This window comes from Metarhizium album (genome assembly GCF_000804445.1).
Source record: "Metarhizium album ARSEF 1941 chromosome Unknown scaffold_6, whole genome shotgun sequence".
Taxonomy (NCBI): Eukaryota; Fungi; Ascomycota; class Sordariomycetes; order Hypocreales; family Clavicipitaceae; genus Metarhizium; species Metarhizium album.
In genome coordinates, this window is record NW_024467580.1 from 923,916 (window position 1) to 949,711 (window position 25,796).

Below are 25,796 nucleotides of genomic sequence, written 5' to 3' on the forward strand. Positions count from 1 at the left end.
TCCTACTTCGATTCGAACTCGCTCGAGATGCGATACTCTAATATACATGAACATGGCATTGGCCGTCGTCTGCACTGCATTTGACCGCTCAACTTCAAGCCCTCATGACCGTTGGGGAAGCCAACATTCAAACGCCCCTCAGTCGCCGGCATCCGAACCAATGTCAGACCCCATGTCAGACACCTCATCCACCATGTCGGAGCCCTCATCGAACCCTTCGTCAAAGTCCTCGGCCGAATTCTCCGCAGACGTCTCCTCTTGCGCCACGTGCTCTCGCTGGGGCACTTCCTCCTCCAAAACGCCGCCCGCAACGTCGTCGGTGAATGCAACCGTCTTGGCTGACGTCGACCTGAACGTCGTGACTGCCGGTTCCAGCACGTCTCCGCTCCACGGCTTGCACTCCTTGACAAGCTCGCCGCAGCGCAAGCACGTCCAGCCTTCGCCCTCCTCTCTCTCCAGCCGCGTGGCCAGGCAGACGAAGCAGTAAATGCACCCGCATGGAATCGTCTCGTAGGGGTTCGTGATGTCGGTTTGTGCCGAGCCAACCACACCGCTTGAGGCTGCCGCCGCCATAATCTGTGTTTCCGTCGTGGCTGAGTCGTTTTGATCCTGGTAGCAAATGCCGCATGTCCGCTCCGGCAGGAAGCCGTATTCGCCATCGGCCGAACTGTCACCCTCGGCGCCGGTCCTCATCATCTCTCTCGTCTTTCTCCACGTCTTGCCTAGCCACCGTCTCCATTTGTTGATGCCGATCAGGGGGAGGACAAAGAGCAGGAATTCGGTGAGAGCGTGCCAAACCAGCTGTCGGTTGAGATACTCGAACGACACCTCTCGGCTGACCTGGCTTGTCGGACTCGCCAGACGCATTCTCAAAATTCGATCCAGCAATGTCCTGTAGCGGCCGTGGAGCAGAAATACCAAGAACGAAGCCAAAGCTGCGGTGGAATGTATCGTCGTCAGCCGCGATGTCAAGCGAGACAGGCGGCGAACTCGGGGACTCGGCTGATTGTAGCCGTCGTCTTGCTCCAGCAGCCAGTCCTCCCACCTCGTCCAGGCATACTTGCCAAAGATAGTCACCAGACCGTAGAGGGACTTTTGTAACCTGGAAGGGGGCGAAAGAACGGGGCCATGTTTCCTGGCGTCTGTGTACCTGAGATTTTGCAGCGCTGCGCCATACGTAGCGTCGTGGTCCCAAACAGTCAACTTGAAGAGGATGGCCCGGAGAGCCAGCAGAATCTCAGCCGACCAGTCGTCATGCAAATGTCCGCCGCCAAAGTATTTGAGCGCATCGGAGACCTGGTCTTTGAGGAGAACAACGAGCTCCTCGTCGAGCAGCTCGGCATCTACCTGAGCGACACGAAACGCAGGCCGAGTGCCTTCGCGTGACAACAAGGCATTCCATGCCGGCGAGAGCCTGTTGAAGGGGAATGGCAGTCTCTCAAGCCGGGCACTAGCTCGAGAGGCTTCGCGCTGGGCAGCGACTCTGGCTGCCGCTTCGGCCTCGCGAGCCTGGCGTCGCGCCGCGACTCGCTGTTGGGCTTGAATGAAGCTAGAGTCGGTCATGAGTGCGGCATTGGAGATGGGAGGATCGAAGAGAGGCGGAGGAGAGAGCAAGCTCCCAGCTCAGGGCTGAGCAGAAGCTGCGGTGTTTGCAGCAGCAGGCGGCGCGGACAGAGCTCGAGGCACGGGAGGCGATGGCATTGACTTCGGACAACTCGAGAGCCGCAGGGAGGAGAAGGCGAGATGTGACTGATGAGTGCAGGCGAAGAATGGCGACATGGATGCTGCACCTGGGCAGGTTGTAACTTGTGGCAGCCGTCGGTCACGAGCCGAGGCCGAGGCTTGGGATGTGGCACCGCCGGACGTCAGTCGACTGACTGGTGGGTCTGCGTAGGCGGGAGTTCGGTCCCCAACAGCGTTATCATTGGTTGCGCGTTTCTTCACGTCTGTGGCCCAGTTATGCAGTTATGCACTCCGTACTGGCCCAACTATTCGCCGCCTGTTGCCGCTGCCGCTGCCGCTGCCGCTGCCAACGCCTTCCATCTTTGCGTGCTCAACTCTAGCTCAGCCAATGGGCGTCCCGTCGTTCGCCTCCAACTTCATCCACTCAAAATCACGGTTCTGCCTTCTCATCCTCGTCATTTTCGCCTTCATTTCGACAGCCCTACGGCACATGAACTCATGCAGCTTTTACAAGATTAGGGAGCAGCCGTCCGATTGCAGCATTCCAGTTGCCTCCTATCTCAAATTCATTCATGTGAAACACCGTCCCAAATCGTTTCGTTGTTCCTAGACGCCCTTCGCCTTTGTTGCCACCGCCAGCCCCAGGTGCGACACACACAACTGCCCGTGTCCAAGCCAGTCGGACACCAGTCGGACACCAGTCGACGCTGCGTATGCGAGATACCGTTGTTGCCCTTGTCTCGTTTGACCCTCTGCGTTTCATTAGACTCGGTGTGCCCACTCCAAAGGTCACAGATACGCCTGTCTTCTCGTTCTCCTCACAACCGGTGGCGAGCTACAAAATAGTGCAACACCATGTCTTCGTCGCGCCGGCGCGCCCGCCGCTCAGTCCAGGCCGCCCGAGAAAACTCACTTCATGACGACGAGGGCTCCTTGCCTGTAGATGGATCGTGGCGCATGGTGGAGGGCGAAAACGACAGCTTCGGCACTACCGTACTTACCTCCGTGGAACGTGACGATGATATCCTTGTCCCTCTGTCCAGTGGTCAGCCTTCCTCCTCCAGCTTTCCCTCGCAGCTGTCGTCTCAAGGAAACATGAGCATGGCATCTGCCACGGATTCTCAGGACAGCATCAGCGACTTTACCAAGCACCGCAACGAGGACCAGGTCATTCTTCGAGAGCCGTTTCCGCCTAGTATTACTTCGCCGCCGAGTTCAAGGGTGCACGGCGGCTATTACACAGAAGGTCCCAGTTTCAGAATGCCTCGGATAGATGTTGGGGGCTCAAGACGCAGTAGCGGTAACAGCTCTCGCACCATCCGACCACCTGGACCGGGATCGAGCCTCGACGGCGAGGGCGAAACCCATCTTAGGCGACGAGGCAACGCCTTGGCAGAAAGCCCTGCGAAAAGGGCAACTCGGCGACAAGCGTCAACACTCCAAGATGAATGTAACCACAAAGGGAAATCTGGCGGACCCGACACAGTCGGGGACATGGTTGCGTCGTCACTGTCGTCCGCTTTGCTCAAAATCTTCGTCTGGGCCGGGGAGCTCATTCTCATTGCACTCAACTTTGCCAAATACCCTCTCGGGCTGCTTCTTGCCGTCTACCTCATCTTTGGCGGTGCCATCATCGTACAAAACATGGCCACAAGATCCGTCTACTCGGCCATGTCACCCATATGCCGCCTCCCAGGAACGTCATATCTACACCTCCCATTTTGCCCGCCCCCCGGGGCCAACGACTTTGGCAGCCCGAACGCAACGGCCGGTCAAACCGTGGAGTTCGACGACCTAATGGGCGTGCAATCGAAATTCGAGCAGGTCCTCGAAAGAAGCGCCGACGGAGTCTCTCTGCCCTTTGAAATGAAACGCTCAGAAACCGCCGTCAGAGATCTGCGGACCCTCGTTCGGCACAGTGACATCCAAGCCCGGCACGAGCTGGTCCTGGAGTTTGACGGATACATTGAAACGGCGCGGTCGGCGGCGTTGGCCCTGCAAAAGTTCAACACGCACGTCGGCTCCGCCGTCGATGCCGTCATTAGCATCAACCGCTGGACGTCACGGTACATCGACTCCCTCTCTCCCGAGTCGGAAACACCGCCGTCGCTGCTCTCCGAGTGGGCGCGCTGGTTTTTCTACCCCTTCCAGCCCGCCGACGAGCCATTCAGCGAGCGCATGATTCTCGACAAATATATCGAACACACTGGCCTGGTCTCGGAGCGCATATCCACCCTCATCCTCGAAGCCCAGGCCGTCCTGCGCCTTCTCACCAAAGCAGAGGACCACCTCGGCGGCATATACGACATTACGTCGCGCACCTCCGCGAGCGTCTCGTCCCGCCGCGAAGAAATCCTCTGGAACATATGGACTCTTGTCGGCGCCAACTCGCGCAGCCTAAAGCGCCTCTCGCAACAGCTCTCTCTCCTGCAACAAGTCGATTCGCAGCGCTCCACGGCCGTCGACCAGGTCAGCGAGCTTATTCTCGAGCTTGAATCTATTCAAGCGAACCTGGGCGATTTGCGAGACCAAGTTGCAGAGCCGCAGCTTGTCAGTGAATCGAGGACGGTCTATATACCCCTCAGCGTGCACATCGAGACGATTGATCGCGGTGTGGACAGACTGCAAGCTGCTAGACGGAGGATCCAGGCCGCAGAGGATGATCGCGTCAGAGATGCCATGTCCCGGGGGGGGCTGAGAAGCGATGAGGATCGTTTGATTGAGAATGGGAGGGGGAAATGACGAGGTATCATCTGCCGGTTGAAATGAATCAATGATATACGACTTGGGCGTTGCAGATGGGTTCCATGAGACTTTTTCTCTTTGAAATAATCCAGAGTTTTGGACTCCGAGACTGTGCAGCAGCAGGCTGTTGCGCAGCCAAAATGAGTTGGTATATGTTCTGTACTCTGTATATGACATGAAATGGCGTTTCACAAGACGATTTGATTTCATCGTGACTGTTGCCACGACGTGCAGAGCAGACGAGCACCGTCAGAAATTTTGCTGAATTAAACCGGATTCGCTCTATTCGTTTTCAACCCATCGGCCATGTGCGTCTTCGGGAGGATAGCTCCACGGGCCATATTCCGACGCCGGGTATCGCCGCCAAACGAGTACTATCCCAATTGCCCACGCCGTTGACCATGCTGTATAACCGTTTCCAGCCGACTCCAGCGTATATCAGAATCCCACCGTCAAAATTCCGGCAAAAAATAATGAATAAATAAACAAACTCTGGCTCTGATACTTGGATATTTTAGGCTGCGTCAAATAGCACAAACTTGGTGCTAGATCTACCACTGTAACTCCATATATAGTCAATCATAGCTCAAAGATATCCAACTGGTCATTGAAGAAGAGTAAAGATGGATTATCATGGGTGGTCAGACGTGCTCCACGCAGTTCCGCAGTCGTGAAGAGGATGCCGTTGAGAAAATAGAAATAGGCTTTTCAACAAAAAGAAAAGACGATGATGATGATGATGAAAGGGCCGTATTCCCTCAGGCCGATGATATGTTACCAGAATATGACTCCAACCTCAGTGTTCGATGAATCCGAGGTAAAAAAAAGACAAAAAACGCCGGCGCGATGCATGCCTTTAAACCCTAGCTCTAGTTGATGGCCGTATCACTCGTAAGGTATGTCGCTCATGCTACACGTTGTATTGTTAACTGAACCCAGGGAACGCCTTCGATATGACTCGTCTCCCTGTTGCAAATATAGATTAGTACATGCTGACTTCATCAAACAGTTGCGAATGGGTCGCGTTACTCGCGAACCAGGACTCACATCTTGGGCGAGATTTGTCGGGGTCATCGAAGGGCGCGTTGTTGTCAGCGATTTCTCGCATCCGTTCCCGAGCAAATGCCGATGGGCTTCCCCGCCTGTTCGGGGCTCTGTCTCCCGTATGCAGGGCAGCATTCTCGGGTTGAGTCGGAAGGAGCTTGAGCATTCGCGGATTTGGCTTTCTAGGTCGAGTCGTTGCCGCGGTAGGGGCCACATGAGGCGGTTCCATGGAGTCTGGCGTTGCAGAGTCTGCAGCCCTATCTGGCAATGAAGCAGAACTGTTGCTCCCATCTATTTCTGTAGGATTCTGGTTGTTTTCTTCTGATTTGGTGGCGTGTTTCGATGACTTGAGCGATTTCATTTGCACATCTGCCTTGGCGTGGCTCGTGTGTGAGGTGCTAAAGAGCTTCTTGCCCCATGCCTTCAGTTTTGTGTCTCCAGATTCAAGTGATAGTTCCTCTAGATCAACCCTCTCCCTAAGCCGCCTCAAAGCTCTTTCTCGCCGGACCATTCCGTTCGTTACCTTTGGACTATAGCCTCTTGGGAGCATGCAGTGCTTGCACGTTGGGCATAAAGAGCTGTTTTGTATGAGAAACTCGTCAATGCATTCGGAGTGAAATATGTGCCCGCATGGTAGTTCGCGGATAACTGTAACTCGATGTTCGAAGCTGGCCAGGCAAATGTGACAGGTTGGTTGGAAATTGGTGGCCATGGTCTCGCCAGTGCCGGTCAGACTCGATCGCTTGCTTCGTATACTGCGGACGCTTGGCGCACCCGGGGCCATTGCTTCTGTCTTGGTGCCAGGTTCTCGCCGTCGCTTCTTGCGTGTCTTTCGTGTACGGCCAGATGGAGTGGCCTGTGATCGAGGGCTTGACGGTGAGGCGTAGGAATCGGGCTCTGCATTGTAAGTGAAGAGAGGAAACTGTGCAACATGAGAGGCAGGCACAGTCACGCGCTTAATACCCATCGCCTCGAGATCGACCTCACCGGATTGGACTCGACGTTTCAAAGAGTTGCGGTTTCGTCGCTGTATGAAATGCATAGCAATGGAAACTGTAAGGATGATGAAGAGCAGGGCCCCGATAACAATGAGGATAAAAGCCCAAGTCGCCGGTGGGCTCGACGGTTTATCCAAGGTAAGCTTGGTCCATATGCGCAAATATGTCGTCCCGTGGAGATTATACAGCCGCTGGACCTCTTGGCCGTGAGGGACCTGGGTTATGGAGCCGGAGTACAAACTCAGCTGCGTAATGATCTTCTGGCCTTGGAGGCCCGGGATGGCAAAAACGGGGAAGTGGCGGTTCGATCGCCAGGCGCCGCCGTCGCCGAGGTTCCAAACAGGTGAGTCACCATCCTGGGGTTTGTTCGTAGAGTTGTTGGGTTTGTAGAAAATGAATGCTTTGACAGGGCCTTGAAGGGCTGAGTTGAGATAGGCCTGGGTACAGTCACTGCTAAACCATGGAGCAATCGCGACTAAATTGAAATTTGCAGGCGGCAGATCCTTTTTACGAGTGACATTTCGCGGAAGGGAGTCGTACTGTTGAACATCGCAAGATGGAACGGAGGTTATGTCGGGGACGAATAAGAGGCCTTGAATGGAACTGTCGAGAGCGGCGGTTGACGTCGACAGGGTTGTTAGGTTTGTGTCGATTTGCTGTTCATAGGCTAGCTGGCTCTAGGCGATGAGGTATGGTCAGCTTCGGCCGGCTTGACTTGTCGTGGCGGAAGGGGGCAGCACCACGATGTTTCCTGAAGACGAACCGTTTGTTGCGAGAGATTCTTGGATATCGTCGACGAGATTGTTCCCTCGCCATTCCAACCCGGATTGCTGAACAAGAAGCTGCATTTGTGTCAGCATCGACGATCAGGCCCATCCATGACGGTGCGCCGGTAGGCTGGAAAGCAGGCATTTGTTGGGCGACATCAATCGTCGACTCGGCGGAATAGGAATCGACGATGTCGGCAAGGTTTCCAGAGCGGGATGCGAGCAGGCACATACATGTTGTTTTGAAGGTCCGTAAGCGCTGGAACAGGTCAGCACAAGCAGTCGCGTGAAAGCGAGGTCGAGGTCTTTGCCATGGGATTGGCGATGCAGGCTCTTTGTCGAGAAGTAGGAGCGCAGAAGAGTCAAGGAGGCCAGCAGGAACGCGGGCCAGACAGAGTAGAGAGGAACTGGGACGAGGGAGTAAGGGCATTGACAGATGGAGCGAACATACACATTCTTTCAACTCATGTCTCATTGCCGGGGGGGCAGGAAGACCATTGCGGGCAGCGACAACGCGACGGCGGATCCGGAGTGCTGGGCGTTCGAAGGGCAATGAGATGGAGGACGTTTAACAGCGAGCGGAAACGACTTGGGGGAATAAAAAGATGGCCCAACAATGCCGCGCGGTGCTGAATGCTGGATAGTTTGCAGAGGGGGAGTCGCAAGAGAGGCGCAGACAGGATGGAGGCGGACGTTCGGCGTGGTTGCTTTGCTGGAGAATATGGAGGCGGCCCGGCGGCGTGGCGGTTTGGGCGGGTTGGGCGGTTTGGTCTGGTCTGGTTGGTCTGACGGTGGTAGCCTCAGCAGGTAGGTGCGTCGGACCACAATCAGTTGAACCAGACTGGTCAGTGGTCAACTGGTCAATGCTCCAAAGTTCGTAACGTCCAGTCCATCAGTAAGTACTTACTTAGTACCTGGGAACAGTGGGCTCGCAGTTGTTCCGAGCTTTTTCTATGGGGTCGCCATACAAACAGTTTGAGGATTACCGGTACCGACCGTAGTTGGTACTCCGCTCTGGCACTCGAGGCACCTGTAGGTATTCTTAAGGTACTCAAGTCGCTAGGGTGCCACTCTGCAGGCAGTTGCGATGCGGCTGTACGCTAGCCACCTACCTTGCTGACTGGCCGGTTGCATGGCCTCGGAAACAATTGGATTGGGACGACGCAGCCCCGTTGACATGAGCGTGATGCGCGATGCGCCTTGGTCTAGTCTGGCCTGGCCGCGGATCCCGCTGGGTCGCAAATGAATACGTGAGTGAGCTCAGTCATCGACTCATCGCCGGTGGGCGCGAGTGGGCGGAGAGCGGAGGGTTGTGGGTTGTGGATTATGGATTGTGGCCCATGACCCGTGGCCTGTGGCCTGTGGTTGTGGGCACAGCTGTTCCAGGAAAGCGGGGCGCTGGTTGGTTGGCTGCGGATCCTCCAGATGTCCGTCAGAGTACTAAGTAGGGACCTACGTGCGGAGCACTTGCTAGTAGTACTCCGCGACTTGCTACTCCGTACTGACTCAAAAGTAGTACTTATAAATCTTTACGTAACGTGCACGTTCATGTTCCCCAGCCAGGTCCCAGGCCCCATAGCGGCCCTGGGCAGGAACCGACGACCACACGTGCACACTCTGGTTAGCACTTCCCTACTACGTAGTATTCGCATCAATTGATCTGAGATCCAAATCCACGCTTCTGCTTCTCCCACGCTTCCCAACGGCTAGCTATTTTATACATCTTTATCTGCAGTAGATTGAACGCACCGGCACTCTACGCATGTCGACGTGCAGCAGCATTCGCGCACGCATCGCCATCTCTCTCCTACAACACACTCCAAGGTCAATGATCACGCTCCAGATCAACTACGACATCGAGATTATATATATGTGTGTATATATTCTTAACAATATAGATTCATGTCGAATTATCACAAAGGCTCGCTGCGTAAGAGCCGACAATACTCGTTGTCACGAAAGCCTATGGCGCGAATCGCAGCATGATTTCGAGGTGGAAACGGCGTGCAGATCCTTATATTTCCGTCTTCTTCCCAGAAGACGGCCAACTTCAATAGTTTCGAACGAACCATACCCATCACGCGCTGCTAGTCCGGGCGTCTTCTGGAAAAATGACGTTGAAACGCCTCGGAAGGGAACGCGATTATTTCTAGTCCTGCAGCATGTTGAGCTTTAGCTTATTTCTCGGACGACTCTTTCTGGCGATGCTCTTTTCAATCTTTGGCCGAGCTTACGCTTCTCTCATATCCAGTATTCACAAGTCAGAAGACGGTGTGCAGTGACACGTCACGAGCGAGCGTCCTGGCAAGTTTGGTACTACCACTACTACGCTTCATAGGAAATTAGTTCAGGAGAAGTCCTCTCTCACGACTGTTCCGCTACTGCAAAGAGCTTGTTTAATCTAGTTGCAGCGCCTTTCATTGCTCTTGCCATGATTGACAATCGCGTCGAATCGGGTCAATGGCTACTGGGGCGATAGTCGCGAGAATAACGTTGGCTTCGCAAGTCGGGTCGAAAATCTAAAGACGCGCGTCGTCGATCAAAGGGAACGAACGGGTAGTCGTGGGCTAAGCCCGAGTCATTGTACGTCTCCTCGTCGCTTGAAATGATTCGAGTCTTCCGTCTCAAATGGCTACTAAGATAGTTGCTGCGTCGCCGAGCATCATGTGTTTGCTAGCTACTGGCTTCTTACTCGATATACGTTACTACAGATGCATCTTGCGACGGGTTTTACTTTTGGTAGGTTCGTATTTTCCCGTAGCGTCATTATTTGAGGAAACGACGTGCTTTACATGACAGTGTCGGCGTTGCTGTTGCAAAGCCGTCGCCAACGGTACAGCTGATCTTCGCAACGAGTACAACGCCAAAGTTGTTGTTGCATCGCATCCTCGCGGCATGGCCGCTACAGTCGACAGGCACAATATATGAACGAAACGATGCACTTGAGACTTGCATAAGCTGTGTTGCAGGGATCGACGACACTATGTGACGTGTGCATATGCAAGCCGAGGAGTTTGCCCGGTCCGTGGTGTTTTGCGAGTGTCCTGTCCCGAAACAAATGGCCCCAAGTCGCTGGATCAATCAATTCCTGAACAAGTTAATTCATCTACCCAGCTAAGGATCAGTCGTGACCTGAGTGGAGATTGGAAGTCTACCCGCTCTCAGCATCCATCCTATCTGCACTTTTTTTCTTGGTTTGGATTTGTCGTGTTTGTGAGATGCTCAAAGCTTTCCTTCAATGGCATGGTGTTCCTAAGCAACCCGAGTGGAAACAGACAAAGTGGCGCGGCAACGTCACCAAGAGTCGCTCCAAAATTACGACAAGTTGAGTTAAGAGGAGAGTGGAAGAGACTGAGAGCCTTGCATCATATCTCTCGACTGGAGGGAGCAGCATTCTCTTGCCTCGAGGCCTGCCGCGAACTCGAACGCTCATTTGTTCTGCTCACGCAATTAAATGCGAGTAGAGTGCTGGACCACACGTCGCATGGTTTTTCCCTCTCAGCTGCTCGGCGTCAAGCAGTTCTAGCGCGGAGTACAGCCGTTTGGAATAGTGCAGCACCAGACAGAGCAGACACAATACGAAGCAGCGCTGATCGGGTTTCTTGTTCGGGTTAATGATCTTACCTGAGCAAGGATCAAGAAGTTTTGCTCGGCGCCGTGATGCCGTCGCATTGGGCGCTCAACCAATGTTAATTGAGCAGCTTTGAGAGACAAGTTTGCTCGCCCCTACTACCTAAGCACCTAGGTACTTACTTAGGTGACTACTAAGTGCCTTCTTAAGTACTTCAGTAGTGTCTTACGTACCTAAGTACTAGGGTAGGTTCTTTCAGGCACCGAGTACTTGACGGAGATCTGGGAAGTACGAAAGAACTTACCTGGGTATCTCGATACTCTTAAAGTAAGTACCTAGGTAGGTACCTAAGCCAGCAACCGGCGCCCTGCACCTGCCAAAGATGGCGTCACCCTGTTCCGTTGGTTCCCACGGCATATGTAAGTTATAAAGTACCTTGGCGGTCATTGATGATTGATTGTTCTGCGCAAGCCGCACGATTCAGTCATGCACGACAAGGTTTCATATTCTCGCGGTCTTTGCGCGCGGAATTGTTCCATCCTCCCCTCCCCACTGAAGCCTGGAAGCGGCAATTCCCGAGAGCCGAGCTCAACACACACACACACACACACACACCGTGACACACAAGCCCCCATGCTGACGCGCGCTTGCCTATGCATTTGATCTACTTGAGCCGTGGGCCTGTTTGAATATACGCCTACGATACGACACCTTCAGCCAGGTCCTGCGCAGCAGCTGAGATGGGGGTTGGTCGTGCTTCTTTTTTTCTGGTGGTGGACCTTTTGTAACCACTGGGTAAGTACATAACAAGAACGTACCAAGTTGGTGAGTGAGTCGGCCGTGCGCAACACAGAAACACATTGTACAGGGTAGGATCGATAATGCACGCACTTTCTTTATTAACCCTCAAGGGCTCGCGCTTTGGTAACAACGTGCTACTCCGTATATATATATTCGTTATTCATTCATGGCTTTTATCCCTCCCCTGTGGGGGCCTTGCCTCTCACTTCAATTTGGGAGAACAGCATTTACGCAAACATTGGCCACCACGGTGCCGGAAAGAGATATCCTTTTTTTCATCCAAGTCATCCAATTTATCCAATTTATACAACGAACCGCCACCATACCAAACGCACCGCTGTGCGACGCGTCTTTCGCGAACACGACCTTTGCCCGACGTCCACTGCACGCCTCGCTCCGTAACTGCATCATTCATCTCTTCATCTTCAAACGCACCCGGCGTATCAATCACTGCCCAACAGAAGCAGAGACAAGAGCATACTCCAATCTAGTAACCATAGCCACCGTCACCACCATGTTCGTTATCCCGGCGGCGCCCATGGTGTTCGCGACGGCCATATCCCTCGTTATCATCATCGTCATCTCGGCGATTGTCATGGCGACGACCATGGCCACTGTTTCCGCCATAACTGTCGTTGCGGCCATAGCCACCATCGCCACCGTACCTACTCCCCTGGCCTTCGTAAGCACTGTCCTGGCGTCCATAGCCGCTCTCCTGCTGGCCATAGCTGCTGTTACCACCGTAGCCTCCCTGACGGCCGCCGTAGCTACTCTCCTCACGGCCACCACCGTAGCCACCACCACCGGGATAGTTATCGTCTCGTCCACTAAAGTTGCTTTCCTGACGGCCATAGTTGTCGTCCTCGCGGCGACCGTGGTGAGTGCTGCCACCATAACCTCCCTGACGACCATATCCGCCGCTGCCGCCATAGCTGGATTCCTGGCGGCCACCATAGCCGCCGCTCCCGTCGTCATCGTCACGTCGACGGCCATCGTCATGGCGTCCACCCTGCTGGCTGTGGCCGTAGCTGCTCTGTTGACTCTGACCGTAGCCACTGGATTGCTGGCTATATCCATGACCACTGCTCTGTTGACTCTGACCGTAGCCACTGGATTGCTGGCTATATCCGTGACCACTGCTCTGTTGACTCTGGCCATAGCTGCTATCCTGACGGCCGTAGCTCGACTGGCTCTGCGAGTAAAAGGAATCATTATCATTCCGGCCACTGCTTCCCACCCCTTCTTCGTCCTTGCCAAAGGCGCCGCCCAGAATGGAACTGGCTTTGCTCAGCAAGCCCTCGATTCCACTCTTTTCTTCCCCGTGTGGGTTCTGCTGTGAACTCTGTCCGGTGGGCAACTTGTAGCCTGTGTTCTGCTCGACAATGCCCGAGACTAGACCCGTAGCTCCAGAAATAATGGCACCGGCAGCTACCCCAGCAATCTTGTTTTCGAGAGTGTCTGGTTCACCGTAGAGCTTTCGCATCTTGAGCTTGCCGGCGCAGCCATGTCCGTGGCCAGTATCATCGACACCCTCCTTGTGATTCTCACCTCTCATGACACCGTCGCGAGACAACTTTTGGCGGTAAGAATTTTGCTCGCCCTGGAGTTCGTGCCACCACGATTTGACTTCACTGAACATGGCGTTGCGAGCCTCTGAGACGCCATCCCTGCCCATGTCTCTCTGAGCTGGATGATGCAAGATACCATTGATGACTCGATCGCAGAGACGATTCACGTCGGCGCCGTCATCATCAATTGCATCCATGATCTGGGGAACGACCCAGCAGATCATCTTGGCGGCAACTCGACCAGCAATTTCATTGAGGATCTATTAAGACGGTTACCTTCCCGGGCTCTTGAAAGACACGACGAGGCAAATACTCACGTTGGAGAAGTGATCCTTGGACAGCATGGAGTGAGTAGGATCTGTCGACCGGTCATCGTTGAAGACGACGTGCTGCTCGTTTTCGCTGCTCTTGATAACTTCGCCAGAGCCGGTGGCCAGCTCATTCTTGATCTGACGGATCAGAGGCACAACAACAGGTGCCATGATTGCAAAGACAAATCTGGAGAGTTGTTCCTCCAACTGTTCGATAACTTTTGGCAACACCGGGATATTCTCAACAGCCGATGTGATGCCCTTCATGATGTCGTCGTGGAACTCGATGGCAGGCATGATTTGCTTATATACTTGCTGAACGTAACGGGTGAACTCCTCGGGGTTTCGTGGGGAAACGGACAAATTCTCAATTTGGGACGACGAGGCATTGTCTTGAATCTGGTCCATTCGGCTCTTCTGGTCCTTACCACCAAGCAGACCGTCAGGAATCTTGTCCAGGAGGTCACGCAGCAGACTAGTATCGGAGTTCTTGCTGTCTTGAAGAGTCCCCTCCAGCTCTTCAATCTCGTTCTGGGTCATCTTGTCGGAAACTTTGGGGCAGAAAATGTCAACTACTGAAAATAAAAAGAGGAAAAGTGTTGGAAGCAAGGAATACTCATAGTACCGACCTTCACCAACCACGGAGTGGAGGAAATCTACACCGCCAAAGGTACCAGTGACAATAGGATAAACATCGCCGTTGGCGCCCTCGAGGCGCATGAGGCTGTCTCGTCCAACATGAGGGAAGACGTCTCGCTCGCCCATTTCGATGAGAGCCAATTCGCAGTAGTTGCTGTGGGCAAGGAAATCTGTAGAAGACTGTTAACATGCTGATCAATAGACCCGCCCGTCTGCTGTTCTCCATGGAATATGAAGCAGAAACAACCTGGCAGTGGAGGGAATGAGCGCCAACGCACCTTCCAGGCAGTGAAGACCAGTTCCCATTAGGCGGAGGGACTCGTACAGATCTTCTTTTCTTCCGCTATTCTTGTAGTTCCGGCCAAGCTCAATGCATCGGCTGAAAAGATTTCTTACATGCTGAGCAGAAGTCATAATTCCGGCCCGTTCATTTGCAATGTAGTTTTTCATGCCAGACGCGGAATCGATGGACAACTCTCTAGCTTCGTCAATGGGTCCTCGAAGGCGGCTATCATACTGCCTAGCATCTTGGTTATCGGCGTAATTTTTGGGGTTGTCAATGTGATCTTCGGGGCGGTAGCAACCAAGACGGTCAGCAGTGACCTCAAATTCGCCAGAACCATAGCCAAAGGTCAAGAAACCAAGAATGCATAGCAGGAGTCGGATGGCTTCGGCAGAGACAGACTTGACAGTGCCGACATCGATGGCTTGAGAATAGTCTCGGAGCCAATTGCCGAAGTAAACCCTGGAGACCATGATCTTGCTGAATTTCTTGTTCTTCATGGCACGAGCCATGGCCAGGGTGAGAAGTACATCCTCGATGTCACCATGTCGCCCTGTATGAGAGCAACGGGGTTAGCGCAGCGTTGGAGGGGGGATTGGCGCTCACCAACAGTTTTGGCCTTCGACTTTGGAAATGGAAGCGATGTTGCCAGCTCCAAAAGCTGCCGCAGGAGTAGCTAGCGCCACGAGGACAACCAGCCCCAAGAAGAGGCCACGATGGCGGAGATGGATCATTGTTGCAGAGGCGTGCGCTTCTTGAAGGAAAAGGGGTGGCGTGTTGGCTGCTTGGGAAGCTCTGGTGGGGTCGGCTGTGCTGTGAAGCTCGCTCTTTCTCTCTTCCCTGTCCAGAGGGTGAGTGCAGGCTACGTGAGTATTTTGGTCTTGAGGGAGTATCCAGTACTTTGGAGATTCAAGGCGGACGAAGTCGATGAGAGACGAGGAAAAAAGATGGACATCGAAAAAGGAGGATGACGAGATAATAAAGAAAGCCTGGATGTGAACACAAGAGGGAGCCAGGACCCAGGAGGGGTTGGCGGGGCTCTGGAAGGAGGGGCAGCAAAGAACCAGACTGGATCCAGCATTGAGTATCTCGGGCAGGGAGCTTGGGTCGATGCATCTGGATAATCAAAGCGCATGCCACATACCACCGTTCGACCACGCCGTTCTTTTAGCCTGGATAAACTTTGTACTAGAAGATGCCCACGGCATGCCGTCGGGCCATGATTCCCCGTAAGTATCACACACAGGAGCTGCGCAGCAGCCTCAGACATTTTGGCGGCAGCATCACCTCGCGGCGATGAACCCCGTACGCCGTTTGCGACGATGCCAGACGCCTCGCAACGTGGCAACCCGTGTATAACGCAGTACTTGACAGGGCAAGGCGGCCACGGTGACATACGCCGGGGGTCCATCGGCTTTACAATCACATGAGGAACAGAGTACTACCTGCCTAGGTAGGTTGTTAAGCACACGCAGACCGCCCCGACGTTGCTTGAATGCCGCCGATGTTGCATGGCGGCGAATATGCCGTCGTTAAACGGAGCACGCGTACCAAATGCTTCGCGTCGAGGACATTTCCTCGCCTCATGCCTGAGAAGAGAATCATTCGTACTCCAAGGTGAAGCTTCAGGAGCTTGGACAGGAGCAGGAGCGGCGAGCACTGAGGGGAAGGCAGCATGTACCCTGGGGCCTTCAATTTAGATCACCGGCACATGGTCCACGATTCGTTTCAGGCCCGGTGGCCTTTTCGATTAAGCTCAAGACCAGGGCCCAGTCGACCGGCGGCTTTGACTTGGAGTTCTCGGCATGGATTGCCAATGGGATGGGACAGCTCGAGGTCCCCACTTGACGCATCTTTCAGCTGAAACATTGGGGTCCAGAATCCAGATATCCAGAAGTTCAGTTGCTCAAGCGGCTTTGTTGGGTACGTAGTGCTCGCTGCCGTGGGACTCGTTCAGTGCCAAAGTCAAACTCCCTGTCGACCAAGTTGCCAAGGCCGTGGCGGCTCACCGCCGTCAACAGAGTAGCTTGGGGAAGAATCGTCGTGGACGCAACCGGCGGAGATGAGTCTCTCTGCAAGCATGAGCCTATGTGCTACTGGATATCTGTCGCAGAGTGCGCGTTAGCCAGACACTTTGCTTATTTTTTCAATCCGAGATTTGTCCTCGCCGGAGACGTTGGGAAGGGATCACATCTGTGTAGTGTGCATCCCAGTACGTAGAGATGCATCGTGGACTGACAATGGTATCGGATCTTTAGCTTGATGCAGAGCCTGTACGACAGGGAGTGTAGCTACGAGGCGGAAGACAAGTCGTCACAGGAACGAGACTGGCGGACGGCGCGAGATGAGACGGGCAGTGCAAGGTGACGCCAGTGTCGGACGGACGCCAGCTTTAGAATGCCGGTGATGATGGCTGTCTTGGCCTTTGTTTGTTTCAATGTTTGACACGGGAACGGGAACCTCAGTGCGAGGCGCAACTACGAGAGCCCCGGACTCCCATGAGAACTGGCAAGCTAGCCAAGAGACCAGTTGACCGCCGGTTGACGGGCAGCACGAGCAGTCGCTGCGATACCCGAAGCTTAAACTACCACAGGCCGAAGGCGGGGGGGGGGGAGCTCGCCAGGTCGACTGTGTGATGCAATTGACGCCTCTTCTCCCGCCAAATCCCCGGTGCCGCCTTGCCAGTGCTTCGTATGGCGCTGGGATCCATGGACAGAGCCTCACTACGTGCGCTGGAAATGTCAATAGCATCGTCGAAGCGGTAGTTGGGCGGACTGGAGGCTCGAGGAGCCTACAGGCAAGTCGACGGACGCGCAACCCGCCACAAGCAAGACCCAGGGGCAGGTCAGCCTGGTAGAACAAACTTGACTTGACCTGACCCGACCTGAGCCGACCCGAGTGAGGGCTCTCCGAAGGGTCTTGTGGGACAGTCAAGTAGGGATATTTGGCGCACAGCCAGCCGGGAAAGCAAAGTGATCAACTGGACCAGAGGCTGGGTGATGGATGACGCCCCAGTGGAGGACATGTGAAACCGCACCAGCAGCCCTATTGTTGTCTTCCCACGTAGCCAGTCCTCGAAAAAGCGCCCGTTGACCGATGCATGGGAGAGGGGAGAAGGCCTGGTGCCAAAGCGTGAGCTCGGGATCGCTGGAGCCATCACCAAAACCAACTGGCAGAAGGCCGTCCAAGGAACTTTGGACCTCCCGTACGGGATAGGCCGTGCTGAAATGTACACCGCCGAGCCCGAAGGCGCCGGAACGATGGCGGGGTCAAGAAGACGTGACAACAACAGACTCCTCCCCTAATTGGCCACCCTCCTGGTCCTCCTGGCATGGCCAGGCGCTGGCTCGCTTGCTCGCATGCAAGTCACGACTCACCGGCCACGCAGGCCCTGGCCGCCCGTGTCCGTGTCCGTCCACCCGCAGCGAGACGCAGCGGGCGAGAAACAGCGACTTCAGCGACAGCCCCCAAGAGGTCGCTCAGAGGTCCCTGAGAAGCAGTTGGAGATGGAATCAAAGGACCACGGCCGCCCAGCAACGCACCAACACCCACTTTTGGCATCTTGATCCAGCACAAACGCAAAGTCACGTCGAGCTTGCATCATAATCTGGCACTAGATGTTGCTGAGCGTTCATCCACCGTGCGGTGCTTGGCAATTTGCAGTCTGGCCGTGATAGTGATGTACTGCAGAGATACGCCCGAGGCCGGACAGCGAAGTCAACGGGACACGAACATGAGCTCCGGCGCAGTCAAAACCAAGGTGCTGGCTGGGGTGCCGAGATTTGTTGGAGGCAAAAGAGTCGTGGGAGACGCTACCGAGTGCTTGTCCCAGGTCAAGCAAGGCAAGTACCTGCCTGGACTTTAGTTGGGTTAAGTAGACTGCTGCTCCATGGACCTGTCTCTGGACCATTGCAAGTAAGTTGTGGACAAGCCGAGCCGTTTCAGCATTCACTGCTTTAGCGGAGTCGCTGCACACGTGTATGCGTCGAGGTTCCACAGGGAGCAGCAGCATTGATGGATGAGACCGACGAGTGTGCCGTCACGATTCGCAGGCTGCAGCGGCTACTTGCGGAACCGACGGGCGTCCCAGGCATTGATCCAGCGAGCAAGACGGCACCGAGGACCCAGCACCACTTGAGCTGACGGACGGAGCAGGAACGGGAGCTGGTCAAGGGGGCTGCGGCAATGTCGGCGCATGGCCAGGCATTTGAATTCGATCCTCACAGCTACTCCGTACTTTGGTATTAACTGGCGACCAGACTGCAGTTGGGTGCAAAGCCGGGCATGCGAATGCAAGGACGTTGATGAAGGACAGCACTCAAGCTCGCACGCCCGAGGTCCAGCTGTCGACGGCTGCTGGCGCGTCAGTGAAGAAGCCAGTTTTGTTATTGCCTCGAGGCGCGCCGCGGCCTACAACACCACTCTCGAGTGTCGACATGGCGGGAGGCCCTGTGACCAGACGGACCAGACGCACCAGACAGGAGGCACCGGACCACTTGCGCACACCACTTGAGCCTCATGCCCCCCCAGCTATGCGCCGCGCCAGCCTTGCCGCCGGCCGGGAGTCTGAGGCCTGTGCAGGTGCCAGGACTCCCAACTACCAGACAGGAGCACCTCAGCACCTGAACGCCTGGGAGCCTGGGACCGGCCGCCCCGCCCAATCCTCCATCCACTCTCGTTTTAGGCCGCCTGTTGGCCACTCAGCACGCTCTCTGCTGCTCGTCCGCATCAGTTTGCCCCGTCCGCCACCCACTTGCCTGCGTACCCGCGCACGCTGACCTGGCTGGATTTTTTCTTCCCCCTGCTGTGGCCTGGCGGTCGATGGGCGACCGGACGGTTCGACGTGGGAGGGGAGGTTGCTGATTGCGCGCTGATGCCAACACGGCAGCATTCCTACATATTTGGCACACCACCCACCATCCCGCCACCCAGCCCCCCCGAAATTCTTTCCTCTTCTTTTCCCTCTTTCTCCATCCCGTCGAGCACAGCAGTCTCTCAGCGAGTCGAGTGCCCCCGTCCCCAAGCGTCCCCAGACGTCCCCAAACGTCGCGCCCCCCTCTGCAGTCATTAGTCCCCAAATCAGCCAGGTCCCTCCAGGCCTCCCCCAAGAAACTCTCGTCCGCCACAACCTCCCCCCTTCTAACCCACCACAAATCATCGCCATCGTGCACCCGCTGTGAGGGCAATACAGGCGTCGCGTTTCTCGCTACAACATCATCAGCGTGCATCTCCAGCGACGGCCCCAGAGCACTCGTCGCGCCCCCCCAAACCCACAACTCGTCCACAACCACCAGCTCGCCCCATCATGCCGCGCCAAACCAAGAAGGCCGACGACAAGAAAGTCGCCGTTGCGCCCGCACCAACCATGATTCCTGCGCCCACGGCCGGAGTTATTCCCCAGCCTCCAATTCCCATCGGCGTCACGCAGCGCGTCATCGATAATGAGAGCTTCCTCCGCGTCCGCGACTCGGTAAGTTTGATGTCAATTTTCCTCTTGTACACACACATTCCCCATGAAGCCGTGTGCCCGCATGTGTCTGGAGCCGGCGGAGCTTCGCCCGGCTTGAACTCGCTCTTTGGAGTGCATTTATTCTGGCTGAATAATCTCACGCAAGTGCCTGAGAGTCCTCGGACAGGCAAGCACCTGGTGCAGGCAGCAGTCTATGCAATGGCCGGCCTGTTGCAGCAAAGGGCAAGAATGGGCAGCCTTTTTTGCCCTCGGAGCTCGTCAGCGTCTTGGGGCTCTCTGACTGTCTGACCGCCACCACGGGAGCTGCAATGCTTGCCTGTTCAAGCACTCACATGACGGTCCAAGTCTTGGAATTGCCCACGCAAATTTATACAAAAAAAAGACGGCAGAAAAGCGGCTCACCAATCGCCCAAAATCACTCTTGCTATACACACACACACACACATATATATATATATATATATATATATATTCACCTTTTCCTTTCACGCGGCGCAAAACGCGACGGCAGCTGCTCCGCACACGCCTTTGTTTACATTGGAGACCCCGCGCCGCGCCTGCGTGGCATCCGCCGCCGGATCCGCCCCGCCGTGAACCACAACGGGTCGGCTCTGCAGCGCGTCTTGCAGGGGTAGCTTCAGCCGAGATTGAGCTTGCTCCTCTGGCGTTTGGTGTGTGAGCTGTGAGCTGTGAGCTGAGCTGACGTGGAGACGTGGAGTTTCTGGAAGACGCTTGGGAGGCGCACGTCTGGCACTGGCACCAGCACCGGCGTGTTGGGCGCGTTGTGGATGGCTCCAAGGCACACTTGCACTCTGGGACATGTTTCCTTTTGCACATATTGCACACGCCTTTTCCCTTCAACTCACCCATGCCTACCTGGCGGATCATCTCAATGTCCTTGCAATGCAGATTGCTAACTCAACCAACAGGCTGTTGGCCGCCTGAGCACCATCCTGGAGCTCCTGCGATCTTTCACCCAGGACTACATTCGCCAGACAAATCTTCTGCTCGGTGAGCCCACCGCCGAGGGTCAGGGTGACCTGCTCAGCTCATTCGAGACGGCGGCTGCCCAGCTCATGATGCCCGTTACTGGCGAGATGGCTGTCCCTGTCGGAGAGAAGAAGGAGCGCAAGAAGCGCAGCCACGACCCCAATGCCCCCAAGCGTCCTCTCACCCCCTACTTCCTGTACATGCAGCACGCCCGCTCAATCATTGCAAACGACCTCCCCCCCGAGGCTCCCAAGGGCGCTGTCCAGGAGGAGGGACAGCGACGGTGGGCCAACATGGGCCCTACTGAGAAGAAGGGCTGGAACACTGCCTATCAGTACAACCTGCGCCTCTACAATGCCCGTGTCCACTCGTACAAGAACGACAATCCTCTGGCCAAGAACATGAGCGATGAGGAGGCTCTCAAGTACGCCGACGAGTTCCATATCCCCATGCCCTCCATCAAGGACGATGCGGCCCATGAGGCGCCCCCCAACGATCAGGATGCCATTGCCGAGCAGCTTCAGGACGAGGCCAAGACGCCTAAGAAGGCCGCTCCTCGCAAGCGCAAGACTGCCACGCCTGCCGCCGACACCACCATCACTGAGACGGCCAAGGCCACGCCTGCCAGCCCTGACAAGAAGCGAAGACGCACATCCACCAAGCCCGCCGAGGATGAGCCAAAAAAGTCTGGACGCAAGAAGACTAAGAGCTCTTAGGAGTCTTGACATTTTTCGCCCCTCGCCCTTTCAGCGCTCTCCATTCTCTTTCTTCTGTTGATTTCTTCTGTTGATAATGCAACGCCCTCTTTCTAGTCTAGGGGTGACCTTGGGTCAGCAAGCACCAAAAGCACGCCTTTATCTGCCAAATTGGATCAGGGAACATGATATCCTCTTGTGACAACGGCATGCTGATGTTCATACATGACGTTAAATTTCCCAACGTCTGTCGGAAGTGTAGGAGCATGTCGTCTCAACTGCCACTGCCATCTGTCTCTTTGTTTTTTTCTTCTCCCCCAGTGCAGGAGTCTTTTCGGTTTTGGGTTATTCATCATCTCAGGGTCGGTCGGTAGGTCGGTTTCTCTACCACATGTGTAGGCATAGTCTTGTTTGCCTTGGTCGCGGGCCGGGGAAGGAAATGGTGTAAAAACGGTGACGCCAACGGGGAAGTGCATGCACCTTTTTTTCGTCTCTTCCTCTCGTGTTCTTTTGGAGGGATCTGAGATGGACGGCTGGGTTCGGTTTTTATTTATTTTCCTTGTGTCTACTACGTGAGTCGGAGCGAGGGACATGGGTTGGTTTCGTGCGCCGTGTATGTTTGATACGGAGGACAGGACTGCGCTTGCAGGCACAGTGTTTTGATCGCATGCCGTAATGAAAGCAATGATTATTATACTCTGTGGGACTCGAAATTCCCCGCTTTGCACGCGCATCAAGGACTCTACTTTGTTGTCGGCGTGGTCCTGGTGAATTACTCGGGTTGTTTTATTGTTTCATGCGCATCATCAAGATGTTTGGCGTCAAGCCGAGACATGCATGCGTTCCATGACGATGCGATTTGCCCAAAAAAAAAAAACACACACACACACGCGCCCAACTACCACGCTATGCTACGTGTGAATCAAGAACGAAGGAAGCGGCAAAAGAAAACACGATCCACCCACAAAGCTTTCGTTTCTCAACCCAAGCGGTCGTCGGTAGTTGCACAAACCACAAACACGAAATGTTTTCCCCGCCCCCGGCGTGCGCGCCTCGCCACGACTCGCGAGCCACGACGGGCATCCCAATCTCCCTCCCGCGCTCGTCGGCGACGCGCGCCTTCAGTAAACGTACCACGTCTGCGACAGCGGCAGCACGTCGGCCGGCTCGGCGCTGCACACCTCGCCGTCGGCCTCGACGACGTAGCTCTCGGGATCGACCTTCATCTTGGGCATGGCGTCGTTGAGGCGCATGTCCTGCTTGCGGATGCCCCTGCAGTTGCGGACGGGCTCGACGCGGCTCCGGAGGCCGTAGGACGCGGCGGTCCCCGAGGAGACGCACGCGCCGGAGACGAAGAGCACCTTTGTGCTGGGGACGAGCGGCGCGTACATGGGCCGCCCGACGGTGGGCTGGACCGTGGGGATGGAGCCGTTTGCGTCGCCCTGGAGGACGCGGAGGTCAGCGAGCGCGTCGGGGATGCGGCGTCGACGAACGAGACCAGACTCACCATCATGGCCCAGGCGACCATGCCGGCCTTGAGCACCGACGACGGCTTCGTCCCGAACCAGGCCGGGTCCCAGAGGACGAGGTCGGCCAGCCTGCCGACCTCGACGCTGCCGACGACGTGGGAGAAGCCCTGGGCGACGGCGGGGTTGACCGTGTACTTGCTCACGTAGCGGCGCACGCGGAAGTTGTCGGCGTCGCTGCCCTCGTCCTCGGGCAGCCTCCCGCGCTGGAGCCTGTTCTTGTGCGCCGTGTTCCAGGTGCGCGCGACGACCTCGCCGCAGCGGCCCATGGCCTGCGAGTCGGAGCTCATGATGCTGATGGCGCCCATGTCCTGCAGCACGTCCTCGGCGGCGATGGTCTCGGCGCGGATGCGCGACTCGGCAAAGGCCACGTCCTCGGGGATGTCCTTGGACAGGTGGTGGCAGACCATGAGCATGTCGAGGTGCTCGTCGAGCGTGTTGCTGGTGAAGGGCCGCGTGGGGTTGGTCGACGCCGGCAGCACGTTGGCGTGCTCGACGACGGAGATGATGTCGGGCGCGTGGCCGCCGCCCGCGCCCTCGGTGTGGTACGTGTGGATGGTGCGGCCCTTGAACGAGGCCACGGTCTGCTCGACGAAGCCCGACTCGTTGAGCGTGTCGGTGTGGATGCAGCACTGCACGTCGAGCTCGTCGCACACGCTGAGGCAGGCGTCGATGGCCGCCGGCGTCGCGCCCCAGTCCTCGTGCACCTTGAGCCCGCACGCCCCGGCCGTGACCTGCTCCCGGAGCGCCTCGGGCGACGAGTCGCACCCTTTGCCCGTGAGGCCGACGTTGAGCGGGAGCGCGTCGCACGCCTGGAGCATGGCGCGGATCAGGTTCTTGCCCGGCGTGCAGGTTGTCGCGTTGGACCCGGCGCTGCAGGTCGTGTCAGCAGACCGTTCTCGAGTCGAGCCTCTTGCGAGGGGGGCGGGACGAGGAGGAGGAGGAGGAGGAGCAGGAGCAGGAGGAGGAGGAGGAGGAGGAGGAGGAGGAGCAGGAGGAGGGCGACCTGGCCGACCGCGCCCTGCCCCCCGTCGACAACAGACCTTGGACCGGTTCCGCCCCCCAGAAACGTCGTTATGCCCGAAGCCAAGGCCTCGTTCGCCTGCTGCGGGCAGATGTAGTGGATGTGGGTGTCGACGCCGCCGGCCGTGACGATCTTGCCCTCGCCGGCCACGACGTCGGTGCAGCTCCCCACGACCATGTTGGGGCTGACGCCGTCCATGACGTCGGGGCTGCCGGCCTTGCCGATGCCGACAATGACGCCGTCCTTGACGCCAATGTCGGCCTTGTACACGCCGGTCCAGTCGACAATCAGGGCGTTGGTGACGACGACGTCGAGCGTCTCGTCGTCGCGGCGCCCGGTGGCCTGGCCCATGCCCTCCCTCAGCGTCTTGCCGCCGCCGAACTTGCACTCGTCGCCGTACGACGTCATGTCGCGCTCGACCTGGACCCAGAGGCTGGTGTTGCCCAGGCGGACGAGGTCGCCGGTCGTGGGGCCGAACATGGTCGCGTAGGCGGCGCGGTCCATCTGGAACATGTCGATGTGGGCGGCGTCGCCGCGCGGGCTCGCCTCGGCGACGTGGGCGAAGCCGGCGGCCTGCAGGTCCCGGACGATCTCGCTCGCGCGGCGGGCCTCGACGACGCCCGACGCGAGGTTGTTGCCGCCCCTGATGACCCTGGCGCCGCCGATCTCGACGAGGGTGACGGTCTTGGTGTCGCCGGGCTCGAAGCGCACCGACGTGCCGGCGGCGATGTCGAGCCGGAAGCCGTAGGCCCTCTGGCGGTCAAACTCGAGCTGCGGGTTGGCCTCGATGAAGTGGTAGTGCGAGCCGACCTGGATCGGGCGGTCGCCCTTGCTGGTGACGCGGAGGCGGACCCGGGCGCGGCCGGGGTTCAGCACGACGCGGCCGCGGACGGCGACGACGGCGCCGGGCTGCCTGTCCGGCGCGTACTCGGAGTCGGGCGGCAGCTGGAAGGCCTCGGTGTCCGGCACGGGGAGGAAGCTGCCGTACAGCGCGCGGCGCAGGTCGCCGTCGTCGGTGCCGATGGGATTGTGGACGGTGACGAGATACGTGCCCATGGGGAACGTGCCCTCGACCTGGATCTCGCGCAGCGTGCTGCACACGGCCGGCAGCACGTGGCGCCGGCCGAGCATCGTGGCGCCGAGGGCCATGAGGTCGGCGACGGAGTGGTTGCCATCGCGAATCAGCTCGTGGAGGTTGTTGGCGATGAGCGCCTTGAGCGCAGAGCGGGACCGAGAGCCTCGCGGGTTAGTTGAGGGACTGACTGACTGGCTGACTGGCTTGTTGTGTGCAGAAGAAGAAGAAGAAGATGCCGGCCAACAAAGAGACCAAGGGGAAAGGGGGAGGGAGGAGGGGGCGCCGAGAGCGTTTTGCTTCCCGCTCTTCCATCTTCAGCTTCTCCTTCAGTCACCGTGATCGTACCGTGGCTTCGGAATGATTCAGCCTGACGCCTCTGGCCAGGCGCCGTTGCGCCAGCAGGCCCAGCTGCGAGATGACGAGCTTGTCGAGCTACGGGCCGAGTCGCGATATGAGTACGAGTTTCTGGTCTACCGGTGTACTCGTCCGACCCCTCCGCCAAGGGGGGATGAGCAGCAATGCAAGAAGTCTTACTTCTTTGGGCGAGAGGTACATCGCGACCTATTTCTGCCCTTGTCCGTCAAGCGTTCCGGGGTCCCGGGGGGG

At 56.7% G+C, this 25,796-nt stretch overlaps 6 protein-coding genes across 6 annotated transcripts; 2 read left to right on the forward strand and 4 right to left on the reverse strand.

Annotated features, from left to right (window-relative positions):
- Window positions 1-138: 138 nt before the first annotated feature.
- MAM_03375 (peroxisomal biogenesis factor 2) lies at window positions 139-1,563 on the reverse strand (the record flags this gene model as incomplete). Its single annotated transcript, XM_040822174.1, has 1 exon — window positions 139-1,563. The coding sequence occupies one exon, from the start codon at window positions 1,561-1,563 to the stop codon at window positions 139-141; it is 1,425 nt and encodes a 474-aa protein (XP_040679979.1).
- Window positions 1,564-2,538: 975 nt separating this feature from the next.
- MAM_03376 (uncharacterized protein) lies at window positions 2,539-4,425 on the forward strand (the record flags this gene model as incomplete). The annotated part of the gene is made up of 1 exon (XM_040822175.1): window positions 2,539-4,425. The coding sequence occupies one exon, from the start codon at window positions 2,539-2,541 to the stop codon at window positions 4,423-4,425; it is 1,887 nt and encodes a 628-aa protein (XP_040679980.1).
- Window positions 4,426-5,410: 985 nt separating this feature from the next.
- On the reverse strand, window positions 5,411-7,667 carry MAM_03377 (RING finger domain-containing protein; the record flags this gene model as incomplete). The annotated part of the gene is made up of 2 exons (XM_040822176.1): window positions 5,411-7,147; window positions 7,293-7,667. 2 exons carry the CDS (start codon window positions 7,665-7,667, stop codon window positions 5,411-5,413), a joined length of 2,112 nt encoding a protein of 703 aa, XP_040679981.1.
- A 4,429-nt stretch (window positions 7,668-12,096) lies between these two features.
- Window positions 12,097-15,144, reverse strand: MAM_03378 (NIMA-interacting protein TinC; the record flags this gene model as incomplete). The annotated part of the gene is made up of 4 exons (XM_040822177.1): window positions 12,097-13,437; window positions 13,495-14,297; window positions 14,406-14,963; window positions 15,021-15,144. 4 exons carry the CDS (start codon window positions 15,142-15,144, stop codon window positions 12,097-12,099), a joined length of 2,826 nt encoding a protein of 941 aa, XP_040679982.1.
- A 4,571-nt stretch (window positions 15,145-19,715) lies between these two features.
- Window positions 19,716-21,586, forward strand: MAM_03379 (high mobility group protein; the record flags this gene model as incomplete). Its single annotated transcript, XM_040822178.1, has 2 exons — window positions 19,716-19,880; window positions 20,810-21,586. 2 exons carry the CDS (start codon window positions 19,716-19,718, stop codon window positions 21,584-21,586), a joined length of 942 nt encoding a protein of 313 aa, XP_040679983.1.
- A 1,100-nt stretch (window positions 21,587-22,686) lies between these two features.
- On the reverse strand, window positions 22,687-25,502 carry MAM_03380 (urease; the record flags this gene model as incomplete). Its single annotated transcript, XM_040822179.1, has 4 exons — window positions 22,687-23,007; window positions 23,073-23,964; window positions 24,135-25,327; window positions 25,383-25,502. 4 exons carry the CDS (start codon window positions 25,500-25,502, stop codon window positions 22,687-22,689), a joined length of 2,526 nt encoding a protein of 841 aa, XP_040679984.1.
- Window positions 25,503-25,796: the final 294 nt, after the last annotated feature.